The sequence below is a fragment of the Podarcis raffonei genome, chromosome 7 (genome assembly GCF_027172205.1).
Source record: "Podarcis raffonei isolate rPodRaf1 chromosome 7, rPodRaf1.pri, whole genome shotgun sequence".
Lineage (NCBI taxonomy): Eukaryota > Metazoa > Chordata > Lepidosauria > Squamata > Lacertidae > Podarcis > Podarcis raffonei.
The window spans coordinates 39521571-39544853 of record NC_070608.1 but is presented as its reverse complement, the minus strand read 5'-3'; the positions used below and the strand labels follow the sequence as shown (position 1 = coordinate 39544853).

Below are 23283 nucleotides of genomic sequence, written 5' to 3'. Positions count from 1 at the left end.
TGAAACCACAGTGGGGAGAAGGCAAAATTCTTGTTACTATTTGGCTTTTGAGAAAAGAAACTAATAGGAACAAACTGGTCATCAGATTATAAAGGTGTTTTAATTAAAAAAAAATACTTACATAACAGGCCTCCTATGGCTGTGTACACAGTGGACTCATTGCTAATCTTGTCAGCAATCTTGCACACCTTTTATAATCTATTTAAAACCACAAAAATGAAGTTAACATTAATCATCATGTGTTTAATTTCCTAGAGTGTAAGTCCAGTTTCATTTGCCATCAGCTGCAAAATGTAGGTGTTTTAGGGAGTTTTTTATATGTCTCCCTAGAAGGGTTGCAATAAAAAAATCATTTAACAAGTAACATTCCTTGTAGGGCAGCCCAATATAAGTGGAAACAAAGGATTCATATATGTCCCCTAATGAACAGAACGTTGATATGAACTATTGGTACTATTGGAAAGTTGAAAAAGAAGGAAGTAGTTTTCAACATACATTACATTCAGCGTGGCACTACATTCAGCTCTGGCACCAGGTGAAATATGCCACTGAAAGTTGACAGCACTCAAGGTTGATTTAGCATAGCTCTGAACACCAGTTCCTGGGAATCTCAAGTGGAAGAGTGCCACCACACTCACTACCCTACTTGTGGTCTTCCCAAAGGCCTCAAGTTTGCCAATGGAGAAGAGAATGCTGGACTAGTCTAACCCAGCAAGGCTCTTCTTATGTTCTTAGTGGCAGTGGACACATGTGTATTCCATTCTCAAGAAAGACTGGGGGAAATGACTTGGTGTTAAGAACCTGCTCAACCCTGGCCTAAGACCAGACAGACAGGACAATGAAACATGGAAGTAGTTTTCAGCTGGAACTTACAGGCTGGTGTTGAACAATCCCGTGTGTTGTGATAGAGCCGGTGGAAATGCTTACTACATTCAGCTGAAAATGTAACTGGACCTGTTTGAGGATTAATCAAACACAACATTTTGATTGCATTTCTAATTCTATTGCAAACTAAATTGCACAAATAATAGTTAGTTAGTTCATATTTGCTTCGTCTAATATGTTTCAAACCTTTCACCAGATACTCTCCTTGTCAAATAAGGCAAGATAGTGGTTAATAGAAAATGGACCTTTTCAGTGCTAGCACTAGGGGTGTGGAATGTCCTGCTCAGAGAAGCTAACTTGGCACCTAAACTGTGGTCCTTTTGGCATCAAGTGAAGGTATTTCTCTTCCCCACTCCTGCCCCAGCCTTTCAATCTTTAAAAATGTTTAGTGTTTTTTAGATATTTTGGGCTACAGTTTTTCCTTAGCTTATTTTGTCTTTATTCTCCTACTATATTCAGCTTTTAGGTTTATTTAATTGTTTTTAATTTCTATACTATAAACCACCCAGAGAACTTTGTTTCATGGGTGTGGGGGGTGTGATAAAGAGATACAAATATTGTGATAAATAAATAAATGTTCACAGTACAATTTTACTGGAGTTTCTGAAAAAAATTACATATAACCATATTAATGTAATTAAAACTACTGGAATAATGAAAAAGAAGGCCAGTGATGGGTGATGGGCTACAACTATATTTTATTTTTATTTTTTATAAATATTTATTAAGATTTTCCATTTTATACAAACAAGATGGGCTACAACTATAAAGGCTACAAAATTTTATCACCAAGACTTTTCACACTGGCTCCTCAACTCTATTGAGCCTTTTCCAATCTATTGGGGAAAAGGCATCTGAAGATACTTAGGGAAGTTAAAAGTTGGGAGTCACTTGCCAATGGAACAGCTAGCCTTTTAATGGGCCTTAAGATTCCATGCCCTAACCTGTGGTCCCACTACAACCTGTTGGGAAGCAAATAGGAAAACAGCAGCCCCAAAGGATAGACCTAGTAATTTACAATATAGGCTTCCTTCATTGGGAGAGGAGATAAGACACTCCTTTATGTAGGCAACATCTGGCAAGTAATTAAACACAGAATTGCCTTCACACAAAAAGTGTTCTTACCTGTGAAATGTTTGATGAACTTGTCCTTTAAGTTGGAATCTCTTGGAAATACTTCTGGGGAGGAAAAGATATTTCATTATCAATAATGTGTTAAACAAAAGTCTACATCAAAATATGTGCATGCAAAGAGAGAGAGAGAGAGAGAGAGAGAGAGAGAGAGAGAGAGAGAGAGAGATACAGTAACTGTTTTTCAAAAGCTGTGTTGTTTTCCACCCCGAACTCCTCCTTTAGGAGGTTGGATGAGATTAAAAAGCAACAACTAATCATCATCTGAGTATGACTTAGATATCACCATATGGGTTTATTAAATATAAACTATATTTGTCCATAAGCTGTTTCAAAACTAAAACTGATACAAAATAAAACCGAACAGCAGTATTTACATAGGCATGCCATACAGAAAATATATATATTAGTTACCATTTAAATACCACTCTCAGTACAAAAACCTTTCTGCAGATGCAGGAGCTCTTCTGTATATACAGAGCTCCACATATGTAAGGCATATTCTTTATGCCAGTGGAAGCATATATTCATTTGTGGGCCTAAAGCTGAACCCTCCAATGAGTTTTTGCTGTAAATTGTCCATGAATCAGAAGACCTAAAGAGTCTGAAACAATGTGAGATGTAGGAAGTCCCATTTACTGTGAAGGTCCATGAATGTTACAATACACTCACAGCAATGGTACCCCCACATGGGGAGAAAACTGGCGAGGAGCAGGCATTACCTATGTGCTGTACAGCATCCCAACACTTAAGAGTTGAGGGGAGCAGTATACAGCAAGAGTGGGGAGGCACCTGGTTGGGGGGGAAGAACACTCTTCCTTCAAGACTACTTCATTCCTTCAAGACTACTTTAAGCAGAGGCTTGACAACCATATGTCAAGAGTGCTCTGATGGTGTTTCCTGCTTGGCAGGGGGTTGGACTCGATGGCCCTTGTGGTCTCTTCCAACTCTATGATTCTATGATTCTATGATTCTATGATTCCCTCGCTCCCTTTCAAGAAGCTGCCAGCTGCCCAATACATAATTATTTTAGCATTACATTTCTGATAAATGATAAAAACAAAAAGTACCACTAAAAAAGAGAAGTAGATATGAAATGTGTTCTCATTAGTTCTGGTAAGTTATGTTCAATCAAACAATTAAGATGTAATTTGGTATTTATAGTGATTTTTTTGGGGTGGGCACAATATCCACACAGAGTCCTGTCAAAGTTGTTAACATGGATCCTTGCTGTGCATAAATACCAACAAACTGAAACAACATTTAAGGAAGCATTTTGAAGAGTGACTAACCATTATATTTTTATTATCAGCCCTACCCTCTCATACAGAAGAAAAGCAGCATGTCATTTTTATACAAAACAGAGTAGTTCTAAAACTCGGTGTTCCGCAAATAAAAGCATCTACTCTTATTTGCGCAGGCTTTATGGACTTGCATCCTCACAGTTATAGGCAAAGTTGCATTATATAAGCAAGAGTTTCATCCCTTGCATAATCCCAGTTAATAATAATAAGTAATCTTCTTTATCGGGGATTTCTTTTTTATTTCCAATGGGATCTTTCAACTTGTATGCCTAGTCTTCTTTAGATAATTAAGCATTATAGAATAAATCCTGCCCCTTAGTCCACGGCAGCAGTAGCTATGAAAAGCTGGAGGAGTGGCCATACTACTGATCTAATTCTCTGACGCTTTGGATATTGTTGTTCTTGTAGGCACCAGATGGGGCCCCAAGATTAGCTAGGTTCAGCGGCACAATGCCACACAAGACCTTCCGAGTGACCTTGCAGAAATGCAATTTGTTTTTCTGCTTTAATCCCAAAGCCACTGCCTTTGGAGTAAAACTTCCTGAGGAGAGATTATTTCATGGGAAATAGCTTGAGGATGGTCCCCTTTATAGTTTAATTTGTATCTTCAAAGGAAAGCTGCTTTTTTCTCTTAGTACATGGTGAATACTTCTCTGAGAAGCAGTGGATCATCAAAGCAGACACATATCAGGTGATAAAGCCTAACTAGCTCTTTAAAATCTGCCCCCTTGGCCCGTTCACAAAGCGATGCTTACCACATAACTGAAGCTAATAAATCTAAGCATAATTACGACAAGATGCTACCACAATTAAGTAATCATGGATTTAGCGGAAGCAGACTTACAAAATGGTCACACTTGTCACCACAGTTCACATGATCAACTGAGAACCTTGCCAAGGTGAATTCAATAAATATGTTCATAAGATAAGACCTTTGGGAAACGAAACCCATTTTAAATCACCATCTGTGATATACATGTTAAAAACTGGTCTAATAGTGTTGAGTAAAGAAAACATTGCTATGGCACCTTAGAGAGACTAAGGATGCAATCCTCTACAGTCTTACTTTTGAGTAAACTGGAAGCTAATTGACTTGGTTAATTGACCTAATTGCAAAGGTTTTGGGCTATAACTGATTTATTGAGCCATGAGCTCTTTATGAGCAAATTCAAATCTCTCTCTCTCTCTCTCTCTCTCTGTGTGTGTGTGTGTGTAACAAAGTGTAACAAGGTTGAGGTGATTTAATGGATATGGACAATATAAGAAAAAATATCAAGAAAAGAGGACTGCAAACAATAACTCCAGTGCTAACATATTAAACATCAATACAATATATAAACTAAGTATTTGCTGAACATTAAGTAACCACTGGAACACTGGCAAGTTGAGACAGCTATCCCTTTCCACCCTGCAAAGCCTCATCATTTCCACTGGAAATTTCAGAGGACTGAAGAATGGGGTGAGCTGCTTGTTGCATCTCTGTTGTTGCGTGAAGCAGCAGCAATGCTTGTTCCATAACTCTGCTGTTCTGCCTCATCTCAGTGGTAGCCCCCATCCACCCACCGTCACCCATTACTAGGATTCACCCTCACTCCGCAATCAGGGCAAGCCTTAGCTTACTGTTTTTGCTTCCCAACCTCCAGGACAACCCCTACCATTAGGCAGAGTGGGATGACCACCTCAGGTAGCTGATTTCAGGTTGTAAATAACAATAACTATATTACTAAAGCTAGGAAGTAGAAAAGCTTGTGGATTTTTTCTGCCATAGGTGGCAAAATAACTTAGCTGGTCTTGGCTACTTTACACTCTGATCAGTCCTGCCAACCTCACTGAAAGTGCTAAAAAAGAGGAGGCTAGATAACTCAGCCTCTGATTCCTTCTGTAGAAGGAGATAATGATCTACATATGGCTTGAATTCCAGCAGCAGATTTTGACGCACAAATTATGCTAGGCTTGAAAGCCATGACTAATGTAACAAAATATTTCCCCCCCCCCCATAAAAATCCAGAATGGCTGCAGGATCTAGTTGCTCTAACAGCTGCCTTAGTGAGTGTTAGGAGGCTTGCATTAGTGGAAAGACAGGAGATGAGTAAGGAATGGCCAGAAAGTCGCCATGAGACCTTGAACCCCATTCCACCCTCCTTTGGCTTGTCCTCTTAATACATTGAGGGGGCAATCCTATGCACAATAAGCTAGTGTAAAGTTGCACCAGATCCAAACCCCATTTATCAGTAGGGCTGCTGCTGCTGCTGTTCTGGCTAAACCTGGCAGAGGAAAAACAAGTCTTTTAAATAATGTTCTATGCTAGGATGCCAGGTCACACACAGTAAATGAGCTAAATAGGCTTAGGATCTAGCCTAAAAGACCTCCCTCAGTGGCCCCTTTTTGGAGGCCTACACTGGCCAAGGCGAGTGGGTTTTTGCCCTGCTGATCTTCTCTGAGCCAAAGAAGAATTCAGTAACAGCAGGTACTCATCTGTCATTGAGGCAAGTGTTGTTTTTGAGCCTGAGGATGACGAACTTTACCACCATCATTGCTACTAACACTGCCCACATATCATTAGTGGAACATAAGCAAATATCCACTGAGCCTTGTCTATGTTACATCCAGGGTATACATTATGGCATGGGGGAGCAAAGGGCTTCTGAGAGACCTGTTGCAAATTAGTGTTCTGAAAATCCTAAAAATAAATACTACTTTGCATATATGGTCATTCAAAAGAGTGAAATTCCATAAAACATTTGAATTTACTGGAACTATGGTGAAGGAATTAGGTAAACCTGCTGGACTCATTTTTAGTCAATCTTAACTATTTCTTCCCTCAGGTCTTATGGCACTATAATTTTGTCACTTTAAGAAAGAATCAGATTGTGTTGTTCGGTCTTCACCTTTAGTGCACATGCATAGATAATCAGTATGCTGAGCACTGATTTTACACAAATGATTCTTCTACACAACTGAGTTGTCTGTAAATTGATCTGTGGAAATTAGTACATGCGTATGATAGGATAATTGCTGCCCACACATAAAATGTTAGCCGCTTTGAGACTCCTTCGGGTAGTGATAAAGCGGGATATCAAATCCAAACATATAGCTAAAAGTAATAATAAAAACAGCTACAAAAGCAGGAAGAATAAAATTAAGAGATAATAAAATAATAATCATAGAAAACTTTAAAAAAGAAATGAATTTGTGGCATAAAATATATTCCATAGTGGAATACAAGGTTCATATTTGTACCAAACATAACCAAATAACCATGAATGTTGCCAAATAATGTGCTAACCATGAGATTTGGTTATATAAATCACAAACGGTCCCTATGCAAGCAAAGTTGAAGGGGTCCACATTACCCCTGGTGGCACGTATTTTATGAATCAGTTTTTCAGAAATTTCAATGAACATGACTTTTTTAAACCACAGATCCTTAGAATAACAAGATGCATCCTTGAGAGATCACCAGATGAGCAACAACTTTGCAATGGAGACTTGTCAGAAGCCATAAGGCCACACCTTCGTTGGTCTATACAGCTTGCTTGCTTACTTACTTATTTGCATACTACTTAATCACAGTCATCTCTAACTGGTGTACAGAAGACTCAAATCAATGAAACTAAAAGTGAGTTAAAACAGCAAAATCAGAATTCAATTTTAAAAACCTGCTGGAATAAACAGGTCTTCGGTGCCTATGACCCCTCAGTGGGAGTTCCATAAGACTGGGCCTACAGTACTGAATACACAGGTACCAGTAGATATAAGCCATACATCTAAGCTGAGAGGGATCACTAACCGTGATGCACTCAGAGACCTCAGTGATCAAGCAGAGAAATAAGGGATGAAGGATCCCCTTTTCTCTCTTGAAAGATAGGAGAAATATTAAGGAAAATTGACACCTACCTATTAGGGTCTTCCAGTTTCCACAAAGGTACGCTAACATCCACACCTAAGGTAGTCTGAAAGGCCTGTACCTCCCTTGCGGCACTCAGTTTTTATCATCAGTGACACAAATAACAGGGGAACAGAGCTCACAATGGAAGTGCTGGTGTACATGGGTGTCAGCATGGGACTAGGGAGAAGAAATTACATTTTGTAAGTAACAACATACTGCTGATTCTATGGAAATGTAATTTCTCTCCTACAATGTACCTTGAAAACATAACTGGACCACTGAAAGCAACAGAGCAACAAGTAGGGTGCCTTTAAGATAGATATCAGACATTAGAAATTGCAGTATCTATAAACCAGTGGGAGAACATTTCAACCTCCCAGGATATTCTGAAACTGACCATTAAGTGGTCATTCTGGAAAGAGAAACATCAAAAGAAGAAAAGAACATGAAACAGCGGGATTATGGTTTATCAAGAAGTTCAATGCCATCTCTTGTGGGTTAAATAAAAACTACCGTATTTTTCACCCCATAGGACGCACCGGCCCATAGGACGCACCTAGTTTTTTGGGGGGGAAATAAAGAAAAAAAATTATTTTTCCCCCAGGTGCGGGGCTGGGGCGGGGGAAGCCCAAGCTTCCCCCGACCCCAGCCCCCAGAACAGGCTGCTATCCGCAAGCCGTGGGAGAGCTGCGCAAAGTCGTGCAGCTCTCCCACGGCTAGCGGAGCGCTGCGCGAAGCCCGAAGCTTGGGGCGTGCTGAGCTCAGCGCGCCCCAAGCTTCTGGGTGCTGGCAAGCTCTCCGCTAGCCATGGGAGAGCTGCGTCTCCTACGGCTAGCGGATAGCTTCCTGAAGCATGGAGAGCAAGAGGGGTCGGTGCACACCGACCCCCCTCACTCTCCAGGCTTCAGTGAAAGCCTGCATTCGCCCCATAGGATGCACACACATTTCCCCTTCTTTTTTGGAGGGGAAAAAGTGCGTCCTATAGGGCGAAAAATACGGTAATAAGTTTTGTTACATCATGTGTCAATTAGCTTATCAGTGCCAGAATAGTAATTTTGCTAGCAGGCTGGATTCAAGATGCTTCTGAAGGGTATAGGTATAATCCAAACCATCAATCAAACAAATTTAATACCAGTATTCAGACTCACATAGGCTTAAGGAGGCTTGAGGAATATCAAACAGAGGGCAATCCTCATGTTACAATCTTAATTTCAAAATACAGTGATCCTTATTATTTTCTGATACACCCAACAGTCAATACAAAAAACTTTGGAATTTTTACATATGCCACACACCACCACATTTTCAACACCTCAAATTTCATACCACTTGAACTAAAAGTTCCAAAGTTCACGCTTATTTTATAAGTAAAACTCCAAAACTCATCTGTTCTCCATGAAAAACAGCCATCCATTATTTAACACACTATGTGGTTAGTGTTCTATGACATGCACCATGGTTAAATTTCACAAACACTGAGGACCGACAACCACACAGTAAGCTGAATTTCTCACCAATACAGACGCACACCTGCTGTTCTTAAATTTAAGAAACCTGGAATGAACAGCACAAAGCTAATGAGCTGCATGTGCCCCCCTAAGGCAGTTGTGCATGTCTTGCACTATCCTTGAGTTTCAGATCTTTTCCCTTAAAGTCATTGTATAACATTTGAAGCTGTATTTAAAAAAGAAAGCCGGGGAGGGAAAAAAGTGATGCCTGACTGTCTGGAAAGCCTGAAACCAGAAGCCATATAAGTCAGTCTCAATGTTTATTTTCAAAGCTCAAAACTTCTCTAAACTATCATAACAATTTTCCCACTATTCTTAAGCACAGTAAAACAGTAATGGAGTACACATTTTTCAGCCTGCAACAGTAAAAAATGATTAAAATGCAATATTCATTTTCTTTGACACTTACTTTCAAAAATATTTCAATTAATTAATAAATCTTGTTCTGAAATTTTGGCCTTTTATTGCTAAGCTTGAACAGCAGATGTGAATAAGACAGGGCTGGACCAAAATATTTGATTTCCTGAGAAAGAGCGGGAAATAGTGCCTCCCATTCTAGTCAAGGTGAGGTGGAAGCCAGAGCCAGCCAAGTTATTTTGGTGCTGGATAAAGAAGACCCCTCCCCTCCAATCCCTGGCTCAGCATAAAAATGCAGTAACTGATTGTTTGCTGCCCTTTCATGACACCCTAAGTCAGCTGCCTGCTCCAGGGTCCCCAAGTGACAATGCCAGAGAGGGTGGCAAAAGAGACACAGTGTTTTCCTGGGTATGGGGGGGGGGCATTGGTGCCACTGGGTCAAGTTTCCATTAAACTTTGGCTCTTGTATTTATCTTGAACCCATTTAACAGAAACAAATCTGAAAAGCAATACAGTCATACATCTTCTTGCAAATGCTTCATGTTGTGTTTTTTTGGGTTAAGAACACGGCAAACCCGGAAGTGTTTACTTCCAGGTTTTGCCGCGCGCACACACAGAGAAGCGTTCTGTGCGCTTTGCACATGTACAGAAGCACTGCTCTGGTTACAGACTTTTTGGGGTGCGCACGGCACCCCGGAATGAATTGTGTCTGCAACCAGAGGTACCACTGTAGTTACTGGTCACAAGTTAATATCCAGAAAATTTAATGCTATGTTTACATGCAGAAATCCATTATTACGAAAAGCTCACTATTTCTCAGGAGAAATATGATCCATCAATATAGGCAGCTGCCAGTTTAGTCCTTCAAGTACTTCTCTGTCATGAGTTCTTGTAATATGACTTACACTGGCAGGGTGTATTGTGGCCCAGATCCAGCTAAGATTTACAAAGATCCCACAAAAAGAGTCTGACATCATTGCATTTCATAACAGTAAAATGTCATACAAGAGAACACCACCACTAAAGCAATTTATAGGGGGGGGGGGAAGATAATTTAAAAATTGTGGCAATAAAAGAGTTATTGGTTTAATTGTGGAACAAAAAAGATAGTTGTTTTTTATTCATTGTAAAATTAAAAATGTTATTGTGCTTTGGCAGCAGTGCTGAACACGACACTTTACACAAGGGCAGACATTGATGCCGAAATCCAGCATCACCTGAGCTCTGTGAGTGCAGCTTTCTCCCGACTGAAGTGCAGAGTATTTGAGGACCAGGACATTTGCAGGGAAACCAAAATGCTTGTTTACAAAGCTGTTGTACTACCAACCTTACTGCATGCTTGTGAAACGTGGACCACTTATAAATGCCATCTCCAACTCCTCAAAAGATTCCATCAAGGGTGTCTACGAAAAATTTTGCACATCACTTGGGAAGACAGACAAACTAATGCCAGTGTAGTGGAAGAATAAAAGATCACCAGTGTCGAAGCAATCATTCTTCAACACCAACTCTGTTGAACTGGTAATGTTGTGTGGATACCTGATTATCAGCTTCCAAAGCAACTACTCTATTACAAACTTTAAAATGGAAAGTGTAATGCTGGTGTCAATAAAAGAGGTTCAAAGACTCTCTCAAGGCAAATCTAAAAAAATGTAGTATAAACACTGACAACTGGGAAACACTGGCTGCGAGCGCTCCAGTTGGAGAACAGCCCTTACCAAAAGTATAATGGGCTTTGAAAACGCTTAAACTCAGGACGAAAGGGAGAAACATGCTAAGAGGAAAGTACGCTTGGCAAACCCTCACCGTGATCAACTCCCACCCGGAAACCAATGTCCCCACTGTGGAAGGACATGCAGATCCAGAATTGGCCTCCACAGTCACTTACGGACTCATTGTTAAAACCATTTTTATAGAAGACAATCTTACTCGGCTATGAGTGATCGCCAAAGAAGAAAGCACACTACACACAAAACACACTCAGTCTGGTATAATCCTGACTGAATGATTTCAAACAAACATGTGTGATTTCAAACAAACATGTGTAGGATTGCTAGAATCATGGAATTGTAGAGTTGGAAGTGACCCTGAGGATCAGCTAGCCCAACCCCCTGCAAAGCAGGAATATGCAGCTGTCCCATAAAGGGATCAAACCTGCAACCTTGGTATTATCAGCATCACACTCTAACCAACTGAGCTATCCAGGTTAGGAGATGGTACTGTATCTTTCTACTGTATCTTGTAGAAATATTAGACAGAGATGAAGCCATAAAGATCACAAACCCTTTACTATCCGAACTGTACAATGTTCATGCAGAACCACCTACGAACATTTGTAAACTGTTTGAATTCTTTAAGCCAAACATTTCAGAGAATGTCCTTACAATAGGAAGGATCTACTTGAAAGCTCCCTTAAACAAATTTTAATGAAAGGATAGTGAGGCATACTGTACTAAAAACATGCCTGTTCCTTGATTGTGTTAATTATTTTGGGGCCCGGACCAGGTGGTGAGGGAAGCAGCTGGTGCCAGAATGTTTCAAGGATAAAAACAAAGATAGAGTCTTGCTGCCTGTTTCTGTCTACAGCAGAATCAGGTCCTCAAACTTTCGTTTCAGGCTTTTGCCATATTTTTAAGGGGCATTTGGGGGCAAATACCAAACTTCAAGGGAGAAGAGGGGCCATGAAGAAAGAAAAGAAAAGAAAAAAGGGGAGAGTGAATTCACACTTTGACTGCTATGGTAAGCTCTTCCTCCAAAAAACTATTTTGGGTGCAAAACCACAGCCTCTGACATGGCTACCTGGAATTCACTGCCTTCAAGATGGGGTGACAAATTTGGAATAAACACCAGTCCATTCCTAGACAGGAGGCAAATATGTAGCAGTGTGGAGGCAGAACAGAATTGGCTTCTGTTTGTAGTGTTATACTGCCTCTAATGAGTTAAAAAGGCAAAACAAGAGAACATATGAACACCCACATCCAGCAGAATAAATTCTACCAGGTCATTTGACCCAGGTTTCAAAAACATTCAACAAAATAACCATTAGAGGTTATAGGATGGGTCAAATCATTCTGGTCCTCCTACAGGTTTCTGCAAGTCAGGGCCAGCAGCTTCCATTCAGCAAGCAGCAGAAGCTAGCAGCAGTTCATTGTGTCAAGATCACTTTTACAACATAAGAGACCCTAGGCATTTATCCAATCTTTCCTCATTTTTCTTGGAACTTGTGTGAGTGCAGAACTTGGAAGACTAAGCCTGAAATCTTTGCAGTACTCCTATTACAGTGGTACCTCGGGTAACAGACGCTTCAGGTTACAGACTCCGCTAACCCAGAAATAGTACCTCGGGTTAAGAACTTTGCTTCATCGTGAGAACAGAAATCACATGGTGGCAGCACGGCGGCAGCGGGAGGCCCCATTAGGCAAAGTGGTACCTCAGGTTAAAACAGTTTCAGGTTAAGAATGGACCTCCAGAACGAATTAAGTTCTTAACCTGAGGTACCACTGTAATTTCATTTGGACTTTCTCAGCAGCATTTCTCAGTCAATTGTACACCATGAGTTTTACCATATTCTACAAATGTGCTACTTAATATTAAATATATATTTTGAAGATGTTATATTCTGAAGCACATTGTTTGATTAAAAGAATGGAAAAAGCCATTTGTTTGATGGCTACAAACATTTGTTTAATGGCTATTTGGTCTTTTGAACAACATTATTCTGAAATAAATGTAACTGTTAGAGAAATATTTTATTGTTTTGTAAAACATTTGGGAATATAGAGACACCACTTAAGATGAGAACAAGATTGTGTAGGATTGCACAATGCTTTATATAGGTGCTCAGCAACTTAGTAGGATCAGCATAGTAAGGTATATTGGATTTGTAATGATTTAATTTGCTTGATTGTGGGACAAGCAGCTGGAGGCTCAAGCAGATAATTACAGCCCTAAGCCATGAAGTAATCCATATGTGGGGGGTTGTAGAACAGTCACACATGATAGGAAGCTTAAGTTAGAAATCAAGTTAAGCTGACATTCACAACACTTTTTAGTAGTACAAACTTCAGTGAATGATTAGCATTTAGGTATTCAGGGAGTTTGAAAATGCATAATACTATTGTTTCCTGAAAGGCGGAATAAAAGACCTTGCAGTAGGAGGGGAGGCACATGACTGATATTTCTTTGGCAGGAGGGATGAATGGTCACAGGGTCAAGTTTCTAAATGCTTTCCCCAATAGGCACATAAAAATAAAAATTGCCTGCTATTTAAACAACCCCTCCCTCCAGAAAAGATCCCAGGATGCACTTATGGCAACCTAAGACAATTTCCCCTCACATTGTCTTTATTCTGAATGCCTGTCTCTCTAGGGTTGTTGCCTTGAAACCCTAAACATAAGAAGTGTTTGCAAAAAGTACCACATATGCTTTCAGTTCAAGCCTAATGAACATATTTAGCATCCTACATATAATTATCCTGAAGCCTCTTGACTGAGTCCATGTTGGATTGTGCCTACGTGATGCCTTTGAAAATATTTGACAGGCAGCAGTGGAAACTGTAGCCCTAAATATTATTAACAACACAGCAGAGATACTTTTCCTTTGGCAAGCAATTGTTACTCAAATTAGTAATGAATATTTCTAAGAATAAATGGTCCACATCAGTGTACATTCATTGCTTTGCCTGGCTAAGTATCAAAAGCATGCCTTTCAGCCAGACATTGTGCAGTCCAGTTCAACCAAATTCCTTTTCTGCCTCTGCAGGCTTCCTCCCTATAGGTTAACATCTTGTTGTTTTGATGATCATGTTCTATGCTGCCATTTATCAAAATTCTGTCTTTACTTCCTCTTTTCCTCACTGCACCAATCCAGGGCGAAAACATCCGCACACGTTTCTTCAGGGGCTGTAGCTGACTAGCTGAGTGAAAGTTTTCCATTCAGAAAGTCCAAGCTTCTAGAGTTATCCGTATTTCAGACAGCAAGGCTGAGAAAGAGCTTTCAAAGCTGCCACCAGTCAATATAGATAGCACTTTGGGTACATCAGCCAATGATCCAAGTTTATATATGTTAACCTTAAGCTAATATCTCCAGCTTTCCATTCCCCTCTATATTATCCTACTGCGGTGGTGAAACAGTCCACACCCATCACAATCCTATGCATGTTTGCTGAGAAGTCACCTGAATTCTATGCAAGTATGTATATGATTGCAGCTTTGCTCTATCCAATGTTTAGCTGTTAATTTTAATGGATTATTCAAACTGATTTAAATGTTTCTTTTATCCCTCCATTACTTCATTTCCCCTGGTACAGCATACACATTGTCTGCTATTTATTCTTCTTACTTTCTTTCTCCCCAGTGCATTTTCCATCTTGCTGCTCTCTATGTGTAGAACACCCTCTGTGTTGTTTTCATACAGGTAAACAAGATTCAGAACTGTGTTCTCACTTTAGGCATACTTGTTAGTTTCTAAAGTTATATTTTGAGGACTCTTCAGAGTAGCCCATGCGAGCTGTGCATGTCTTGAGGATGACCTACAAAGGCTTGCCATTTGGTACCTCCTTTCCCACCCCCCAATCATAGCTATAAGAAACTAAGAAATTCTGATTGACACACAGTTTGCAAGCACAGAAAGGTAGACTGTGTCTTACATTCGGGGATTCATGATTCACTGTACCAGACATACAGAACTGACTCCAGATTCTTGGGCACTATGAAATGGAGGAAACTTATACTTCTCTCTTTTGAAGTGTGTTTCAACCTTTGAATCCAAATTGAGACTCAGTGGGTTTTTGCTAATTGTCCCTAGTAATAAAATTATGGCTTTGCTTCCCTGTGACATGCTCTAGTTAGCAGCCTAAAACCTTGAAATATCAACTCCACAGTGATATGTGTGTATATGTGTAATATATGATCTGGAGGTCATGCAGGCTTGGTTGGTAACAGTGAATATGCTCAAACTATGAGCATATATTATAATACCCACTGATATTATTATTAAAGCTGTTTACATATAATAATAATAATAATAATAATAATAATAATAATAATAATAATTGTTCATAGCACTATAGAATGAATTAGGAGGGATTACAGCTGCACTTCTGTGGTTAAAAATATCAAAGAGTTCCTTAAAGCCTATCTGCATTAGAAAGCATTGATTTGCACTTAAGAACCAGTTTGTGATACAATAGGAATGAAGGCGAGGGACTGAATGTCTGAACTCCCTGTATATACCATCATTTAGAAAGATAGGCTGTGATAGAACCCTTCCCCCCAGCATCCTATTTTGCATCTACCAGAAATTCTCCATGTGGAGGTACATTTAAATTTATTTTTCCTTCCCTGTGGTTAGTGGTTTAGGAACAGATGTAAAACCTGAGCTGACTGTGTACTCCATCTCTAAGGATCACTGGGCAGGAATACGAAGGGAAGCAGCCAGAAAATGTATGCATCAGGAGTCACCAATCCAGTGACATTCACTGCACTCATGAAAACAACCATTGGCATCCCAGAAAGGACTCTGAACTTTCATTTAAAAGAGAAAGCAAGTCTCTAGCCCTCCTTGAAGGAAAGTCATGGAGAACAATTTACAGGTACCCTCCTAAGCAATTTCTGTGAAATGAACTAGACTTGCTGCTTCTGCTTGTTAGTGTTCTTAGCCAGTAAGTGAAGTCAGAGCCCTAAATGAAAAGTTAGTTGTTTGGACACCAGGCAACAGTAATCCCCAGGGTCCTATGCTTTCCCCTCCCTTTTAGTGCACTTTTCCTGAATCTGTCTTATTTTCTAGTGCTTAGAATCTCCACTTTGCCCTTCCTTTTCCCCTAGCAACTAGGATGCATCTTTCCTGTGATGGTTTTGTCTACGATTAGGTAGTCCCTTATAGGTGATTTTCTGCAAATACTACTACACAATAGGTGTAGGTGGGTGTTAAAGACCTGCCCTCCCAATCCCCAAGAAGGCGAATGTAAAAACATTGTTAAGAGGTTCACTTATGTCTTCTGCTGTGCCAGAGCTAAAGACCAAGCATTCACTGGTCCAAAAAGGTTGGTGACCCCTGGTCTACAAATAAATGTTTCCAATTCAGAAATCTGATTTAGTAAAGTGATACAAACCTTTTTCAAAGTTCCCGGGATGACATCCACAGTTTACATATCCGTATTATAGTTGTTGCTATTTTTTTATTATTTTTCCTTTTACTTTTTTGCTATGACATGAGAAAAATATGCATTTTGTCACATTTCAAAACCACTAACTTTTACTCAGAATAGACCCACTGAAATTAATGGGCTTAGACATTTCCATTCATTCCAATGGGTCAAACTTAGTTGACTACTGCCCAAAATTATTAATTCAATTTACATCCCACTTTTCCTTCCAAAGGAGGGGGAAGAAACAGCTTTTTCATAAAAGTCCTTTGTTCTAGGAGCATATTGATTAATAACCATCTAGTATGAACACTAAACAGTTTTTATTTGTTTTGCTTTTGCTCTAAATGCTTAGGACTCACCCGCTATTTAAAAATTGCAAGACATGACTAAAAGAAAAAACTAACCCTAAAAATGAAATATTTTTATTGTTCTATGTCTATTTCTGTGGTCTCAACTTTGAACCTATACTTCCATAAAACTACATAGGTCTTTGTATTTGCTATCTACTTTTTGCATTTTTCCTATGCATTTACACTGCACTAGTCACTGTGGGTTAAACCACAGAGCCTAGGACTTGCCGATCAGAAGGTTGACGGTTCGAATCCCCGCGACGGGGTGAGCTCCCGTCGCTCAGTCCCAGCTCCTGCCAACCTAGCAGTTTGAAAGCATGTCAAAGTGCAAGTAGATAAATAGGTACCGCTCCGGCTGGAAGGTAAACAGCGTTTCCGTGCGCTGCTCTGGTTCACCAGAAGCGGCTTAGTCATGCTGGCCACATGACCCGGAAGCTGTATGCCGGCTCCCTCGGCCAATAAAGTGAGATGAGGGCTGCAACCCCAGAGTCGGCCACGACTGGACCTAATGGTCAGGGGTCCCTTTACCTTTACTAGTCATGGAAATACCCAGATACAATGACACCAAAAAAGTACAGTGGCCCAATTTAGACATAATGCTAATGTTCAGATATAACACTAAGTCATGATTTGGCATTACATGAGTGCTTCCCTGTCCTCTTCTCACCCAGTAAATAATAAAAGTTCAAATGCTTTTGACTTTCCCTTGTTGTTTCATCATATATAAGATAATGGATTATCTCAAACTACGGTTATTCTAAACAAGCCAACTTCATAACCCATGGTGATTGCTGGTGTGAGTAACCATAGTTTCTTTTGACATCTAAACTGGGAACCATGGTTGCCAGGTTCAGATCAAACCAGTCTTTGAAAACATGAGCTGGTGTCAGTTTCTAATTGGCCCAGTTTGGTCATAACAGAAGGGCATTACTTATTATCTGAACAAGTCTTAAATCATGGCATGGAGAGAAGGGTACAGGCAGTGTGGGAATGGATTACACAGGCACATGTCTCATGTGTAGCTCAGCTTAATAACATGTTGCTGTACATTTAAACCAGGTGTTTATCATCCTCTCAAAATAATTTAGTCCCTTAAGTCCATCCCTATATTATTCCTTTTCTAGAAAGCTTTGTAACACAATCATCTACATTGTTGCTTATTTCATTCCAAACTTAATTGAACGTGTTGCAAGAATGCCATCACTGATAAAGATACATCAGTAGATACAGTCACCAGAAACATAAGGGTGGCCTCGTGCTGATACAACCCTTATTCTATTTGATCATTTTCTATTCTTTGTTTATTGCCATTCTCTTAATCAGATTAAAATGCCTTAAGGCAGAGAGGCCTGTCACTCTTACATGTTTGTTCATATCTAAAGCACTGAGTAAAATCAATGTTTTGATTTTGCTCATTCAACAGTTTGTTCATAGGCCTTCTTCTAAGATAGATTTATTCAAACTGATGACCTGAAAGCAAATGTTCAATAGCAAGGGCCTCTGTTCAACCGCAAATCTGGTATGAAATTGTTCATCGGCCCATCACTTATTTCCCTACATATTGATTGGGTCTAATTAATTTCCATGTATTGTAAAAAGCATACCTTGCCCTTCAAAATTATTTGTCCATGGGCTACACAGTGATCACAAAATTCAGATCTCACATTGGTGTGTTGGGAAACAGTCCACCTTGGCCTGTGGTGTTTTGTTAGCCGCTTGATTTTGACTCAAGTTCAGTCTATGTCTACTTCATTTTTCTCTACACCCACCTCCATTCACTACTGGCAAATCCAAGAATATCTGTAACTTTGTCCAGAATTCAATAGCAATGTCAAGCTCTTATATTTTCACCCACCCAGATAAAGCTTACCAAATTATGGACAAATGAGTGTAGGGATATCTGTGCTAGGCACATTTAATTTTTTAATTTTTTAAAAAAGAAAATTCCCATATGATATTTTTATTTTAGGATAGAATTGGATAAATAGAAATATCATAAACTTCCATAGTATTTTGTGGGCGATTGGTCTGAAAATTGAAGAGATAGGGAGAGATACCCTAGAGTAAGACACTTGCCAAACTGCAGACAGATAAGACCCAGGGCTTTTGTGCTAGGCAGGCTGTATAGGTGATTCTGGAGTGGGCAAAATCATTCCCTCTGATTACAAGCTAATTCCACCTTCTTGATCCTGTAATTTTTCTTAAGCTAGAGACAAGTCTTTTAATTTTGCAAAGCTGCTCCCTTTCCCTCCTCCCGCCATAGCTTGGTCTTTCCCTTATATGGTAAGCTTGGAGACATTTACTAATTGCTTTTTATGTATGGCTTGCTGAGGCACAACAGGGCATTTCAAGGGTCTCTGCTTTGACTTATGCAGCTTTGCACACATCCTACTTCATCTCAGACAAACTCAAAATCTCTCAGAAGCACCCTGCCTTGGCTTGGAATTCATCCATATCCAAAGCACATCTCTATTTCCCACCAGGTTTTATTGTACTTTCCCCCAGGTTACTTACTCGCTGTATTATGTAAAGGTAAAGGGACCCCGACCATTAGGTCCAGTCGTGGCCGACTCTGGGGTTGCAGCCCTCATCTCGCTTTATTGGCCAAGGGAGCCGGCGTACAGCTTCCGGGTCATGTGGCCAGCATGACTAAGCCGCTTCTGGCGAACCAGAGCAGCGCATGAAAACGCTGTTTACCTTCCCGCCAGAGAAGGTATTTATCTACCTATTTATCTACTTGCACTTTGACGTGCTTTTGAACTGCTAGGTTGACAGGAGCTGGGACCGAGCAATGGGAACTCACCCCGTCGCGGGGATGCGAACCGTCAACCTTCTGATTGGCAAGTCCTAGGCTCTGTGGTTTAACCCACAACGCCACCTGTTTCCCTTACTCCCTGTATTAGGAAGTTTGTAATGTCTGATGTCTCACTGTGCTTATCTTATGTTGGAAGCTGCCCAGAGCAGCTGGGGCATCCCAATTGGGTGGGAGGGGTATAAGCAATTAATAGTAGTAGTAGCAGTGATGGTGGTGGTGGTGGTAATAATCATTTTTTTCATCCTTTCCATGAGAGTAGACCTTTCAGCTTCAATTTTGTCCCCCATGCCTTTTAACATGTACACTGAGGTTGAGAACCTCTAGCCCATGTGCCATTCTTGGCCCACCAGGGGATCCAATTGGGCTTGTGAGACCTTTTTCCTGAACCCATGCCTCCCTGCCCATTAGATAATGGGCAGAAGGACAGGATTTAATCCTGCACAGGCTGTCATCCACTGAGCAAGAATAAAAGCCCTGTGCAGACGCACCCTTTGAAGCACCTTGCATGTGACAAATGCTTTAAAGAGGCTTCCACAAAGTAATGTAGCCCCTATACTCCTGTTTGAGCCTCTGGAGGCTCAAATGAGAGCATAGGGGCTATTTTAAAATCTTCTACAAGTTTCTCCACTCCCTATGAGTTTCTGATTCTGGAGGCTTGAAATGGAAGCATGGGGAGACTTTGGTTCCCTCCAGTCAGTGGCGTAGCGTGGGGGGTGCAGGGGGGGCCGGCCGCACCGGGCGCAACATCTGGGGTTAGGGCAAATCCACGGGTTAGGGGGCGCAAATCCACGGGTTGGGGGCACAAATCCACGGGTTAGGGGGCGCAAATCCATGGGTTAGGGGGCGCAAATTACTTGCCTTGCCCCGGGTGCTGACAACGCACGCTACGACACTGCCTCCAGTTCCTTTTTAAGCCTTTGCAACTGAAAGCTTTAAATGGCAGTGCAGGGAGGCTTGCAAACCACAGTGTATGACCACTGGGAAGAGTGCATAGTGAAGAAATACCATGGGGCATCTGTAGCAGCACAACCAGATGCCTTCATCTGCCCCACCAGCAACAAAACATGTCTTTTCCGTATCAGTCTCTACAGCCACAGCAGGCACTTCAACCTTCCAACAGTTTGACTTCACCCCCAAAAGTACACTCCTCCATTGTCCCCCTGATACAGATGCCAGAAAGACACTATACATGTATCAAATTTGACCTAGGAGGAAGATCTTGATAAGGATCTTGCTCATGTAGCCAAATGATTACCCACCTCTCATCTACATGAAACCAATGGGGCAGAGGGAGAGTGAAGTATGGGATCATCAGAATTCTATGACTCCAATACCTGTTTTTCCTTTGCATCAAATCCAAGTGAGGGAGTGCAATCCATGAATGCATATCTGGCTGCTGCTCTGATTATCTCTCCTGTTTCAAAGGCAAATATTACTGCCTGAATCTATTTCCACCCCCATCCCCCTGTTATCACTGTATCTTTTGATGTAGTCACTGGCACCCAGTGTCCAAAATTGTATGTGACATTTAATAACACTTTGTTCTGCATCTGTTTCATTTTCTCTGCCTTGAGACTCTAGTATCCAGTGCAGGTGCATTTGCACTCAGTGGTTATTGCTTATTCCAATGTTAATCAAATCATCAACCACCCACCCCATAAATAGTGAAAGGTAACTAAGGAAGTCTCCACAAAAGTTAAGTGACCCAAGCTCCTTCTGGTTCCCTTGTAATTTGAGCAACGGACCTTATGGTCCAAATGTTTCATATTATTATTAAGACTACTATTATTGGGTTTTATCCAGTGGTGGCTTTGAGTAAGCACTAAGCATTTCTGTTTGTGCAAGGTGGGGCTCCCAATTTTTTGCTGTTTCCCCAACTCACTGCAGCTTCCCATGCCCCCCAAGCTACCCCTGAAGATATGAGACACAGAGGAGGCAAAAATAACAACAAACGAAGTTAGAGCAGAGTCAGAAAGGCAAGAGAAATAAAGGATGATTGATGCATTTATTTATGCAAACCACTGTCCAGCATATCAGATGATTAAAATGTTATGTTTTCTCTCAATTTAAAACCTTCTATCAGCAAGAAACCTACACATATTGGGTCAGTTGCTTATTTAGGAACTGAACTGTGAGAGATTTAGTTTGAAGCCATTAGTCCAATTAGTATCTGCTATGCTTGCTTGTAGCATATTTTGCTGGACTGGGATGTTTGCCAGTGAAATGAGGGATAGCATGTCAGCCCCACAGTTCGAAACTGACATTATAAAAGTAGGGCAAATAAATTAGGTCTCAGTCATAGTAAGGGGAAATCAAAGCAAGGAGCAACTCAATAACTATTTAATAAGACTCATACTATGGGAATTCAAGAAAAACAACAGGTACTGTGATTCAAGCATCAAAAGAATATACATTTGTGCTCCTTTTTCTAAAACATGCGATTACCTTCTCACATTTTCTATCAAGTAGAAACCACCTCTGTGGTTTTACGGCTATTAATTTAAGAGAGTCATCAGGGAAAATAAAGAGTAACTAAGGAACCTAAGAAGTATAACTATGCACTCACAGATTAGCAAACTTCAGAATACACCATGCGTTACAATTCTTATACTTAATTGTACCTAATACTTAATACTTCATTGGTGGGGCATCCACATGCAATTAATCATTTCAATCAATTCAGAATTGGTTTGGGTTTTCCCCAAGCCTTGAGAATGCTTAGAAAAGTATTCAGCTTATGATAAAAATTCTCCAATGCATGACAAGACCCACCAGCTCTTTCATCTGCCAATTTCTATCACCATCTCCTTTACTATATTTTCCCCAAACTTGTGAGGGGTGATGGGATGGGAAGGATATGGCAGCCAAGCATTTCTGCAAAAGCAGAGGGCTTTCCCCAAGTTTTCAGCTCTGTGCAGTCAAGACCTCTGATCATGCATGGGCCCACTATTTTTACAGGAAATGTGGCAAATGAGATAGCTTATCAGAGTGAACTGAAGGCAGTTCCATCCAGAAATATCAACCAAGTGCACCAAGAAGGCTTTGTTGCTTTGGAATGGAAATGTCTTCAACTTACTGTGAGAAGAACTTTTTGTTTTTAAAAAACCTTCTGGTCAATGAATAAAGAGGATGAAAAATACTACCCTTGCTAGAATTCATGTTGGCAGGAATGGACAATGAAGTATGGCATAGTAAGTCCACAAACTATATAGAGTTAAAGACTAACAGATTTGTTCTAGCATTAGATTTCATAAACGAGAGTCCACTTCATCAGATATGTGATGAAGTGTTGCATATGGTGAATTGCACTCCCATCCATACCAGGTTATCTCATACCAGATGTGCTAGTCTTTAAAGTACCACAAAATTCTTCATTGTTTTTGAAAACAAAGGATTTTGTTGCATATTGTCGATAAGGTATGTCATACAATCGGGTGGGGCAGAGGGGCAAGGAATCATGCAAGCAAGATAAACTGCAGGAGAGGAAGCCCCCAATGAGAAAATGCCTCAAACCCACTGAGAAAAAGTATCAAACAAAAACAAAGAAGCAAATTGGGCACCTGTGTGAGTTTAGCAACAGGGTGAGGAGACCGGTACAGACATTCCACTCTTTCCCATTTTAATATTACAATTAAAAATGTAATATTACAAATTACAAATTCCCAAGTGAACAACAACTATCCATGAGGGAACAAACTATCCTCTTGTGCCAGGAATCCACCACCAGGGACCCAGGTTCTACTGATAGTGAGTGATTTGATTATAATGGAAACAGACAGTTGGATTTGTCATGGCCATGGAGATGGCACGATGATGTTCCTGCATGCCGGGCTTGATGGTAACAGATATCATACTTCATCTAGATAGGTTGGCAGATAAAGCTAGGGAGGCATCAGC

General features: G+C 40.5%; 1 protein-coding gene across 3 annotated transcripts in view; it reads right to left on the bottom strand.

Annotated features, from left to right (window-relative positions):
* Positions 1 to 23283, bottom strand: part of ALKAL1 (ALK and LTK ligand 1) — a 32562-nt gene that overhangs the window by 1536 nt on the left and 7743 nt on the right. Inside the window, exons 3-5 of one of the 3 annotated variants that reach the window (XM_053396170.1) lie at positions 2011 to 2061; positions 874 to 954; positions 122 to 198 (exon numbers count right to left, since the gene is read on the bottom strand). In XM_053396170.1, the coding sequence (XP_053252145.1) occupies positions 134 to 198; positions 874 to 954; positions 2011 to 2061 (197 nt within the window). In that variant the 3' untranslated portion in view covers positions 122 to 133. Of the gene's footprint in view, positions 1 to 121; positions 199 to 873; positions 955 to 2010; positions 2065 to 23283 lie in introns of all 3 variants that reach the window. The other 2 variants (XM_053396169.1, XM_053396171.1) reach the window with 2 other exon arrangements.